Here is a 12,382-nt window from a genome sequence, read left to right as displayed (position 1 = left end):
TTGAAAACAGTTTTAATCAATGACTATTTGACGGCAATTTTACATGTCCAAGGCTACTATATTTACAATCTGTAAAACATGTTACATATTTATAGATAATTTCTTTATGTACAGACCGACTTGGGTCAATTATGAGAATTTACAAAATTTAGAATGTACAAAATTTATCAGTCTGCTCAGCATACAGAATCTAATTTTGAAGTTTCGCTCGCTAAAAACTTAATTTTTTTTGGATGTTTTACTGGATCATCTGTTGTACTGCGTCCCAGTCTAGTTTGCTACTGATCTGAGACTCCATGTCCATGTCCTCCAGCTCCGAGAAGTCAATGTTAGTCAGTCGTGGTGAGTCCGAAGTTGCATGTGACCCTACTCCACCATTCTAAAAATAAAAAAAGAATTAATTAATAGAACTAAAGTTTTGAATTGGAAGTATGTCAACTTCAATATATTAAATAACCAAAATCTTCTAAGCAAGCCAAAAATCAAACAAATGTACAATCCATGGAATTCATGATATGAAAACTTTGAAATGAATCAGTTTTTGGGTAATTTTTATCTTCATTTTCGAGAGCTAGTTTTAACTGATCTTCAATTTATTTTTGAAGACCACGAAAAAATTGAAAATGATCGAATACTTCTATGAAGTAAAACAAAGAAGACCTAAAGACGAGATAAGTTTCTTGAAAACACAAGTTACCCTTGACACAGGTCCCGCGTCATTATCCATCTGCAACAGCTGTTTCACTTTGGTAGGTACACTCCATGCACTTATATCCGACATCTCCGACATATCGTCTCCACCGAACCTATCGTCATCATCATCATGAGCAGTCCTCTTGCCGTCTGGGATGCGTCTCGCTCTGCCTGAGATAACTTCCTTGTCGGTGGCTTCTCTGTACGGACTGGCGTAAGGTCGGTCTCTATGTGAAGCACTTCGCTGGTATGTCTTGTTGGCAGGAGATCCAGTTCCTAAAACAATCGAGCCTTCTCATTTTCCATCCAATACATTTTACAGTACGAAAGATGTAACAAAATTTTTAAAAATAAAACACCTCAAAATTTGATACAGAGGCGACGCTTCGCTTCGCAAACACTTGCGAGAAAACGACAAAAAGCAGCTCTATAAAGTTCAACACAGAAGCGAAGTTGCACTTCGCATACACAAGCAAAAATACGACCGACAACGCTACTGGGGAAAAACTGAATGAGTGAAACTTTCTCAAGTGACGCACGCCAATTATTTCTCAAGTGACGCACGCCAATTATGAGTCTACATAATTGCTAAAAACGCAAGCAACTTATGATGAATTAGCAGTACCAGTCAATTTGACAAAAAAAAAGAAATTTACCAACTAACATGCCTCAATTTATAGAGCGGGCGCATTTTAGCTAGTATACGAAAAAGTTCGTTAAAAACATCCGATGCTGCCTAGGTCCGAACCCTCTTATTTTTCTGCTGGTCTCCTTCCTTACCACTACGCTACAGATCCATGATACCTTGAAGCTAAAGTGCTATTTGTAATATAATAGTCTTGTGTTAGTATCCTTAGCATTGATTATACTTAATAGCCGGTTATTGATAAAAATGAACACATTTTGTCGCAACAATATTTGTGTCGCAAAAATATTTGCGACTTAAGTTGGAAAAGAGAGAGTTCATACTATAACACAAGCTTTGCTTGTGTAATAATAGAAATTAGAAATAAGCCTCGAATTAGCAAAATTTTGTAACTTCAGGGATTCGAACATGCGACCTAGATATTAAGAGACTCACACACCAACCACTCAGCCAGGGAAGCTTAATACACGCCAAACACAAGCCACAAGAAAAACAGAGAACAGATGCTATGCATTTCCAATGCTACAATGAAATTTCCAAATAAGTGAACACATATATTTGCGAGTTAGATTAGAAAAAAAAGAAGGTTCGTAATAACACACAAAGATGAGCGCAAGTGTTAAGCAGCCTTAATTATAAGCATAACTTAAGCAGCATAAATAGTATGGCCTTAAAGCTCTTAGAATTTCTAGAACAATTTACGCTAGATATTTTTTGACAAAATTGACCCAATTTGATAAAAACTGGTCTTAAGCAAAGTGCTTTTAAGCAAATAATTTGAGGTTATATAGTAAAAAGATATTTTTTGGCTATCACACAAAAATATATTAGAGCTTTGTTGGTCCGTGTAGGAGGCTCCTTTTCATAAAAATTGCTCATCAATTGACTAGGTAGTTTCAGTGTAATTCTAGATTAAATAAAAGAAACCAAAGTGACACATTTTTGGGGCAACATTTTTGGTTCCGAATTTCGCAAAACTCAAAAATTTAAGCAATTTTTGTTCTCTTCATTTTTGTCTAACTTCAACCCAATTTGAGAAAAACGCGTGTTAAGTTTTCACTTTCGTTCGTTTTGTCCGGATAATTTAAATCAGCACTGTAACTCTCTGAAAAATTGATTTCGATGCTTTTAAACGAAAGACTGCAACTCACGTTTGAAAGTGCTGCCGAAATTACTTGTCTGAGTTGCGGGAGAAATCTGTCTACCACCCAGTTTCTGCAGCTGTTGTGTGTAGGTCATTGGGGATCCCCTCGGAGTCTTGGTCTTCAGGAGGGGTCTGCCTGCTCTGACAGGAGAAGGACTGCCAGTACGCACCATAGCTGAAACATCATCTCATATAATTACATTTACAACACACAAAACATCCCGTCTTATTTCTACTTAGCTTTGATGTTAATTGTAAAAAAAAACTATTTCAGCACGTGTAGTCAAAAAAGTTGTTGTAATAAAAACAGGTTTTTGGCGTCCTCTCGTCCAGCCGATTAGAGTATTTGGCGACTCCGATATAATCCAAAATGGGTAAATTTTTGCATCGTCAGCGATCAATTTTGCGAGAGGGAAGGAGACGTTTGTTCGCCTCTTCATAATTCTCTGCGATAAACAGCATACTTTGGAATTGCAGGAAGTCAAATGAAAGAAAGTTTACTTAAACTTAATTGATGAAGGTCAAATTTTTTTGCATAACAATTTCTAAAATGTTCCAGAATCTTCTTGAAGTGTTGAATTCTAATTTTTATGCGATTCAAGGGCTCCAAAAGCTTCAGAAAGTATTTTACTTTTAACTAATATGTGACTAACGTGACTTATCCCTTTGCAACTCTTGCAGTCTCTCCGCATAAGTCTTGGCCACTCTAGGTTTCTTTTCTGTTTTCCGAGTTGCCCGCAAAGCATTGGGCGCTAGAACAAAACAGCACCCTTCATTTATACCTTCAAAGACAAACACCCAAAAAAATCGATTCCTCGTGCATCCGAACGGGGCATAAAGGCACAAACTTTGCGACCTAAGCCTCAAACATCATACTAATACCGGTAAATTCTAAAGCTGCATGATTATTTTCGATGCTGTGAAAACGGCTAGCTTTAAGTTGTATCGTTATAATAAATATTTCTTAATATTTTTCCAATTTTCAAATTCTTGTCGCACTCGAGACGACCCATCCTGTCTAACTTACCGTTTGCGTTCGGGGTGTTCCTGGCTGGCGATACACTGGGTTTCGGAAGTGGGCCCGTAGACTGGGCTTGTTTGACTCTGTCATGATGTGTGATTGTTTTGCCTGGAGAGCTGCTTCTGTTCCTAGTTTTGTCTGGGTTCTGAATTTTCACCAGTGCCGTAAAGGGCTTAGGTGGCGGCTTACTCGCTCTAAAACAAACAGGAACAATTTCAGCTTTTCACAATGCTTTTGGGGCGAAAATCCCAAGAACATAGAACCGTGCATAGAACATATTTAGACACCTAGAACATATTTGCATACCAAAAAATTCCTGACACAAAAGTAAAACGGTTGAATCAAAATTAGAACGCATAAGTATCCGTAAAAAGCAAAAATCAGAGACGCAAACTTTTGACCATAAACCATTTATGTCAAATCTTTATATTTAGGAAATGACCTTAACTGTCCTCAATGATAAAAGCCAAACATCTGGACGAAAACAGGGAAAATGAATCACTTACTGAGCTTTTCTCTTATCCTGATCTGCCTCTTCTCTTGCAGTCTCCTCGCCTCCTTGCATTGTCCCTTGTTCTCCCGCTGGCCCATTGTAGTTAGGGTGACTGTGTTCGCTCAGCTGACTCAACTCGTCTAGTCTACTCATCAGTTCTGACTCCTCCTGCTCCCGCTCCTGTCTGATCTCTTCGGCAACTCTCCTTCTCGCTGCCAGTTTGTGGTTCGCTTGCAGTCTGTAGTACTCGTACCAGGAACTGTAACCGGCTGGAGGATCCTGAATTACAACGTTAGAACAAATGAACATAGACGCAGACTCGACACAATCAAGGAAAAAACGTTACCGAACCAATCTTAGATTTATTTCTACAGCAAAATCCTAACAAAAATTTTTAAGTAAAACGATGAATTCTCGATTATGATAAGTTACGCAAAACCGGTTCCAATAATTAGAGAACATATGAAGCAAACAACGATATGCATATGCCTTCCTGAGCAATAAATTAAATTGAGTAGTTGGAAAAATTACTTAAAATGCAACACAGTTAACAAAAAATTGGCAAAGACCGAAAAAGATGATTGACCAATTTTCAAAAAAAATTTAGCGTTCGAATTTTGAAGAAAACATTGAGTAAAGTTAAGCCTCTTTGAATTTCAAGAATCATTTATGACTGACACTTTTTCAAAAAACTAACTCAAATTGAGAAAACTAAATCTCTGGTAAATGCTTTATTCCGCTGGAAAATCTTAAAATAAACTAAAAACCGAGACGAAGCTGAGCTTCGCACCAGTTGCGATACAAAACAAAAAATGAAAAAATTCAAAAATGTCAAAAAAACTAGATTATCAAAAAGAATAAAGCTATTTTTCCAGCAACAAAAACATGCCAAGACAATAGAATGGAAAATTGACATGAATAAACTGTACCCAGCGGTAACAAAGCCACAAACACCTTGTCGGACAAGACTTAAGACTTATGAAATGTTAAGTTGAGCATCAAAATTATGTTTCCGTTGAAACGACTCAAAACTAGGTCACTAAGCCGATAAAAGAATAGGTCAAAACCATTTGTGCAGAATAAGGTTTTGTGAAAAAAAGAAAATAAACGAATTCAAGGCGAGGTAAAACAGAACACTAAAAACAACTATAATGTATAAAAAAAATTTTAATTAAATCTACAATATGGCAACTAAGCCGACAATAATAAGCCGACAATTTCCTCTTTGAAAAAAGCATGTCCTGTCAGATTCGAACGAGGATCTTTGCCTTCCCAGGCGCATTCGTTACCTCCAGATCAAGTGAGCAGATGCGAAAAGATTTGAATTCATTATGATCTGAACCTAAATTTACAATTTCTAAATTTGACAATTTTGTGAACAAAGTTATTTACGGGAAAAAAGTCAAGTACCCGATTGCAAAACCCTTGCTTAATGCAAAGGTAATTAAACATTAAATAAATTAAAAATATATCAAATTTTAAAAAAAAAACAAGAAAAACCTAAATAAGTGTCTAAGCTGCTTTCACTGACACTTAATCACTCCTGCTACTGACATCTACCTGTGAATGGGATCTAGAGCGGGACTTGGACGGTAGAGTTTTGTTAGCGGGCACAGGCAGCCTGGACTCATTTCTGCTTCTGTTAGTAGATGCGCCACTCGCCATTCCTCGTCTAGCAGATAGCACCGAGGGTGGGGGCAGCTTCTCGTGTCTGGAGGTGGTCGGCCGATCAGTCGCAATCTCACCCAGAAGTTCTTCGGCTGACTGGTATCGCTTCTCTGTAAATTCTGCATCACGCTCTCTGTTTAAAGAAAGAAATATTATATTGAGAATAAGTTTTCTTCGTATGAATATCCCCATAAATATCACCTCAATTAACTCAAAACTGTGGTACTTGGGAAACTGCGGTACATGAAATAGCAGTATAAGTGTTGTATAGGTGAAACTACTAATTTTTCGAACAGTTAAAATTTTATTTACTTTGGAAAAAACTCTCTTCGCCATCTGTTCCAGAAAAAACTCTCCACGCATTCCACTTCAAACGAAAACTCAATTTCTAGATTTTTAACAAGAAATGAAATTCCCAGTAAAAAAAAACACAAAAGGAATCGCTGGCTGGTGGTCAACACCGTTCAGACAGTCGTTGGAGAACTGGCACAGTGGCAATTGCAAAAGCACTGAGGGATCGAACAGCTCTTGTGCATTGATTTGTAAGATTAACACCTTCAAGATGGGAAATCCTAAGTTAGCTAGGTTACATAATGAGCCTCCTAACTAAGCTCAAACTAACACAAACTTGTCTGTACACTTACGCCTTCATGTTCTCCCTCATTTTCAGGTTCTCTTTGATCTCGTGGGTGGTGACTGAGTGGTGGTTGTGATGTTTCTGAGTCCAAGGCTGGTGTTCCTTCTGGGCCAAGTCCTTCCGCTTCTCAATGTACTTCCCCAGCCTCTCCTTCCTCTTCTCCTTCATCCACTTTCTAACCTGCAGCAAGTGTCCAAGTTATAAGACTGACATGAACAAGGAAAGGACTGCTTTCTTTTGAAATTTATTTCCAGCTATCGAGATTCAAAGACAAAATAACATCAGCTTTACAGCTCTTTCAAGCTGTAAAAAACATCGAGCACACGGCCAAAAACTCAAATACTTGACTTAATTCTTTGCCTCTTAACAAAAGAGATAACCAACTCAAGTATAACATAAAAACGTAAATTTCCTGAATTTTTGAGAAGTTTTTCGAACTACACAGAAAAAAATGAACAAAAGGCCAACAAAAATACAATTTACTGAACTTCTAACTTAAGCTTTTTTTTTCACATACATAGCGCCTTCTCTTACCTCTTGCTTCTTTGCTTTCTCTTTTGCCTCTTGAACCAGCTTGGATGCTGATTGGTTCTCTCGCGTTGACAGTCCACGGAGATCTAGTTTCGACACTTGAGGGGGAGGATTATGTTGCCTGAAGTTAATTAAGCGAGTTAGAAAAAGATCGTGATTTAGTATCGTGATGAAGTGTTAAAATGACCGAAATCTGCTGCGATGAAAATAAAACATCATGAGTTCTACGCGATTGATACAAGCGCTTTCTAATCCAAGACAACGCAAGTCTTTTTAATAAGAAAGAAATGGTTTTGGAACAGAAATTAAATCGACAATAAGTAGTTGATGATTTGCTGTAGACATAATATAAAGAAGATTTTCACGGTACCTGATGAACTCCTGTTGGGAGTTATTCTCATGACCTTGACCTACAACACTCTTCTCTTCCGAGTGCAGGAGGTCAAGGTCAAGAGTGGCGTCCACATTGGTGAACTCCAACTCGTTATTGTCATCACTTGAAGAGACAATCATAGTTAGGTTATATTTGAAAGTTTCTGCTATCAAACCTTGCACGCTTTCGTGTACTTATAGTGTTCAGGTCGCAATTTTTTACCTTCCTTGAAACTGTACGCACATATTCAATCAAGGATAGACTGTAACTGTGCAGGTAGCACAGAATAATCCGACCAGTCGTAAAAAAACAGCAAAAAGTTTTTTCCAATCAGCGCCGTTTTTTCTGCGTGGTGGGATAAAAGGCTGATCAAAAAACTAGAGTTTAGGAATATTCGACAATTATAGTAAAATACGCAACTTGGAAAACAATTTTTAGAGAAAATGACAAGAAAAAAAAACAAAAAAAATCAAAAATCTTTTCATTTTTTTGCTGTGTGAATGCACGTCTATAGTTATTAGAGATTTTTATGCATATTTTAAGACTTTTTCTATAAAAAAAAACAAAAAAAATCAGCAAGACTTATATAACCGCGAAAAAACGAATTATAGCCTGAAGAAAGAATTTTTTTGGACTTTTCCTGCATATAAAACGAAAAAAATCATTGCGACCTATATGAGTCTGCACAACGTTCATCGACTCTTAAAACGACAATCCTTTTTAAATCTAAACTTACGCATTTGACGCTGCCAGAGACCCAAGATCAAGAGTTGCATGTTTATCATCAATGTCTGCAGCCTCATCAGGCTTTTGTTTTCCTTCGTTTCCAGGTGTGACACGTGTCGATGGTCTCTGTTTGTTCAGGTCTTTTGATTCGGGATCCAGCACATCCATCATTCCATCCACCTTGTCCATCAACTGAAGACATCCAATTTCAGAAAACTCAACATGATATGAACTAGCATATAAGCAAGCAGTGATTCGCATATAGAACAAAGCAGCCACGGTTGAGAAAAAACTGACCGAAAAAACTGAACAAAAAAGCTCCGAAAAGATATCTAGGAATCAGTAAGATCGCGATTAAGCACCTTCCCCTTTGCTTAGCAGTTTTTGGCCGCAAATATGTAATGCAAAGCAGCCGTTGAAGATCGTATGCGCGAAAACATTACTCTTACCTAACGCATATATTTGTCATTGAGCTGGAACACCAACTTTGCTGCTTTTAATCACCAGGAAAAAAAACGCTTTGGAAAAATAACACTGCACATTGCTTGCTTAAACACTATTTGTGAAGAACCAAATGTATATTCCTATATCTAATGACTACTACTGATGTCACATACTTAACAATTATTTTCAACGAACTAAATTAGAAATCTTATAGTGTTTAAAGTTCCTTCACTAACATAGTGTGTTCCTGTGAACTCGTACATGAGTCGCTTTGAGGTCTCCTCCATCACTTGCAGCTGTTCTGCCATGGTGTTCAGTTGGTCATTCACAGTCTTGCCTCTGGTCCTTGGGGTCACTTTCTGCTGAGTCAGAACGCCACGTGTAAGTGCCGACGAATCTCTGAAAGGAATCCAATAACCTTTAAATGTTTTCCCTTCAATCAACTCTATGACGTAAAAACAGCGACGCGACCACTCGATTAGCAAAAAATGTGACTAGCATTGAAGCGTTTAAAGTATATAAGGAGCATCGCTCCATGAGATTATGATCATATGAAACTTTTCGAAGTGGCCAGTTTTTGAAAAAATGGATATCTTTAGTCAGCCGTTTTGAAATTAAAGAGCTCTGTCAAAAAGCGCCCTAGGGAATTTTACGGAAGAAAAAAAGCGTTTTTAAGCAGCAAAGAGTTTTCGGCGGGCGCTCCTCACACCCAAATCTATGCAAAAAAAACTGCGTTTTTCGAGGGTTACTGCATAATTTGCACTATTTTTTGAGCATAATGTTTCAAAGATTACTTCAACGCTTCCCTCTCCTCTGTTTGGTCTTTCAGAAATAAAAATTCATTCTGATAAATTATTTGATCAAAATGCTCGAAAAACGCTGGAAAGTCCAATTTTTGTTACAATAGTTAACAAGAAATTGTTGTCCGGTTTTTAATCTTTATATTTTTGGAAATGCATATCAGTGAAAAGATACACTGATTAATTGTTAATAAAAGGAAATTAAGGTAATTCATTAAGGTAATGTAATGTAGAAATAATGAAATTTGAACTATTAACAATTTGCGTGACGTTAAATGGCGTAAGCAAAGATTTTGTGTTGGAAAGCAACGACTTTGGCAAAATAAAACACTGAAAAATAAAAAAAATATTCTGTTTAGATTGGATTCGACTAACGTAAAAAACCAATTCTCGGATGATTAAAATGCTTCATGTAGATTTTAAAGCTTATAATAATAATAATTTTTAGACGAGAAAAGAATAAGCCGAAAAAGCCAACTGGAGAAGCCGCTTAAATTAAATTAAAATAGCTTCATCTTCCAATATCCTCTTCTCAAGATACAAGACTCATTTCACTTACTCTTTCGAATGTTTCTGCAGATCCATTTCAGCAAACACCTTCTCAGTGAAACGATCGCCCCCTGTATTCTCTTTTGAGTCATCCTCTTCATCTGTATCTCTAGGCGTCTTTCTCGGAGTGACAAATGGTGAAGTAGCCATTTCAGTTGTATAAACTTCTTGTCTTTGATCATTCGTTTCCCCTCTGGGAGTTCCAAATCTGGGCGACTTCCCAGCATCTCTCGGAGTTCTACTTTGAGCATCCGAACTGGGCTTGGGACCCTCTCTCAACTCTCTCACTATCTGCCAATGCAAGTCAGCGTAGCTACGAGGCTGCATTGATTCGGAGTCGTACAGGCTGGATGTTATTTCTGGAAGGCCTTCCATATTTTTCTCCTCAATATCCACTACGCTTAAGAAGTCCTTCTGAAAACCAACACTCTCGACGAAACTTATTAAACGGTGGGTTTCAATATTGAAACTTATTTCTGTGAGGAATTTAAATACTCATTCAGAGGCTACCACAAAATAGTTTTCGTAGAAACTTGAATCAAAACACACCTTATGCACGTGTGGGAAGTGTAGATTGACAAAAATCTCTGGTGGAATGGCCGCTCTATTCGAAGCGTGACCTTGAGACGTCTCTCCTCTTTTAATCTGCTCCACTGTGAGTGCCCTCGGACTCGGGGGTTGCTTCTCGTGAACAGCTGTCTGTGTCTCTGTTTCTTTCCTCGCTTTCTTGGGAGACGGGAGGGGAGACGTGGTTGCATCTTGCACTTTTGAAACGAACAGAGGGTTAATTTAAATTAGACTGCAGTAAAAAAGGAGCGCAATCAGAAAGTAATGACTGTGTGATAACACAGCACCAACACTAATATGTGGCCTCGTAATACAACAAGCTTTAAGAGTAGTCAAAAGCCACTGATTGCACGGGTCTTTGACATAGTGAGTTTTTTTTTTTTCACGCGCACTCAATTACCTCAAAAAAGGTTATAAAACCTGAGATAAACCAATTTTGAAATCCAAACAATTGTACAATTATGGAGAGAAAAAAGTTTTCAAATTTTGATTTTTAGTCTAAATTGAAGCGATTAATGCGAGCGAGCAAGCTTACAATAGCTCATTTTTGCGCAATTTAGGAAGTGAAAACTTCTGAAATTAAGCACTTTAGTTTGTATTTTTTAGACTATGGTCGGAACATTCTGTTCTACTTGCACAGTAACCGGCTATCCTTGTTACAGTAAGTGATCAAAACATTCTGAGATACTTGCTCAGCAGTCAGCTTATATGATTCTTAGAAAGTCTTACTTTTGGGGTCTTCTACTTCAAATGACAGGTTGTTAAATTCATCTGTAATTTCCTTGTCTTCATCGTCAAGTACAGTATCCTCCTCCACTTCGCCATCGTAAGGGCTAACAACGGTGACCGATTTCTAAAAATATTCAAGGCTAGTTGAGTTTGCAAATTATTTCAGTCAATACCATGCCATCGCAATTATACAATTTTCATTCAATAGGTGCAAGTTGATGGTAGAAATAACGTTTCAAGTAACTTTGTTCGAACAAACTTCACACCTCGGCCATGCGAAAAAAAATGAAATCAAAAAAATTGTCTTGCAAATAAAAACTTTCCGAAGCAGAACTTTCGGGTCTTGCGCATCTTTTCCCCTCACTCGCGATCAACAAGCTATTTATTCATGATAGTATCTCAAGATGAATCTTCGACACTGATCATAAATTTTATAAAACTATTCACGTTTTGCAACACAAAGGCTATGACACTACTCAGATCACAATCGGGAATTCTACATCTAACGAGCTACAGCGACATTCGAAAAAAAGGACCCCAGAAAAATATACCTCATCCATATTAGACTGATTTGTATTCTCGGCTTCTGGGGACGGGAGCTTGAAATCAAAGTTTTCAAATAACTATGTGCCCATTTAAATAAGAAAGGGTAGAAACCATAAATCATTAGAATGCAGAGGAATTGGCTAATTCTAGCATGCTTCAGAAATATACTTACATTCACTTGAACTCCCATCGAATGCTGCAAGTTAAATAAAAGCAACTACTATTAATTAATCTTCTTTTAGATATATTGCCCGTCACTATTCAAGAATCGATTTTAACGCTAAGCAGCATGTGAAAACCTCATTGCACTTTTGAGAAAACAATCCGACGATAAATTTAAATCGAAACATGAAATAAGTTATTACCACTAAAAAGTTATGATCAACAATCTGTTAAACTTATATCGAAAACCAAGTTATTACCACTAAAAAATTATGATCAACTATATACAAAAAGTGAAATTTATTACCAATAAAAAATTATGACCAACAATCTGTTCAAATAAGTATTCCAAACACAGCTGGCAGCCTTAGTACTTACCTTGAATTTGACATGTTCGTGTGGTTCTGTCGTGCTCGCATGATGGTCCTTCAGAATAGGCCTCGGGGTTCTCGGAGTCTCCTCTAGGGTTCTTTCTGACTTCGCCTGAGGCACTAGCGCTTCTTCCACCTTCACTTCTTTAACCTTCGGTGTCTCAGGTCTAGGAAACACATTAATCGTTTTTTCTAAGCTTTAAATGCGCTACTGGATATAATTTTATTTATTATTTAGGAATTTCGCTTCAAAGTAGCAAAGAATGATCTCGTGTTAATACA

The 12,382-nt window shown here is 37.4% G+C and overlaps 1 protein-coding gene across 3 annotated transcripts in view; it reads right to left on the bottom strand.

The window, feature by feature from the left end:
- Positions 1–12,382, bottom strand: part of LOC134847738 (uncharacterized) — a 430,557-nt gene continuing 418,175 nt past the window's right edge. The window contains exons 21-37 of one of the 3 annotated variants that reach the window (XM_063864932.1): positions 12,108–12,267; positions 11,740–11,763; positions 11,573–11,620; positions 11,022–11,145; positions 10,275–10,489; positions 9,736–10,139; positions 8,613–8,775; positions 7,943–8,124; positions 6,837–6,954; positions 6,310–6,482; positions 5,558–5,798; positions 4,011–4,276; positions 3,511–3,698; positions 3,137–3,235; positions 2,491–2,658; positions 698–969; positions 1–379 (exon numbers count right to left, since the gene is read on the bottom strand). In XM_063864932.1, coding sequence (XP_063721002.1) covers positions 239–379; positions 698–969; positions 2,491–2,658; positions 3,137–3,235; positions 3,511–3,698; positions 4,011–4,276; positions 5,558–5,798; positions 6,310–6,482; positions 6,837–6,954; positions 7,943–8,124; positions 8,613–8,775; positions 9,736–10,139; positions 10,275–10,489; positions 11,022–11,145; positions 11,573–11,620; positions 11,740–11,763; positions 12,108–12,267 — 2,986 coding nt within the window. In that variant the 3' untranslated portion in view covers positions 1–238. The remainder of the gene's footprint in view (positions 380–697; positions 970–2,490; positions 2,659–3,136; positions 3,236–3,510; positions 3,699–4,010; positions 4,277–5,557; positions 5,799–6,309; positions 6,483–6,836; positions 6,955–7,942; positions 8,125–8,612; positions 8,776–9,735; positions 10,140–10,274; positions 10,490–11,021; positions 11,146–11,572; positions 11,621–11,739; positions 11,764–12,107; positions 12,268–12,382) is intronic. The other 2 variants (XM_063864933.1, XM_063864934.1) reach the window with 2 other exon arrangements.

The sequence above is a fragment of the Symsagittifera roscoffensis genome, chromosome 6 (genome assembly GCF_963678635.1).
Source record: "Symsagittifera roscoffensis chromosome 6, txSymRosc1.1, whole genome shotgun sequence".
In the NCBI taxonomy this organism is placed as follows: domain Eukaryota; kingdom Metazoa; phylum Xenacoelomorpha; order Acoela; family Convolutidae; genus Symsagittifera; species Symsagittifera roscoffensis.
Note: the sequence above shows the minus strand (reverse complement) of the source record. Positions and strands in the feature narration are given on the sequence as shown.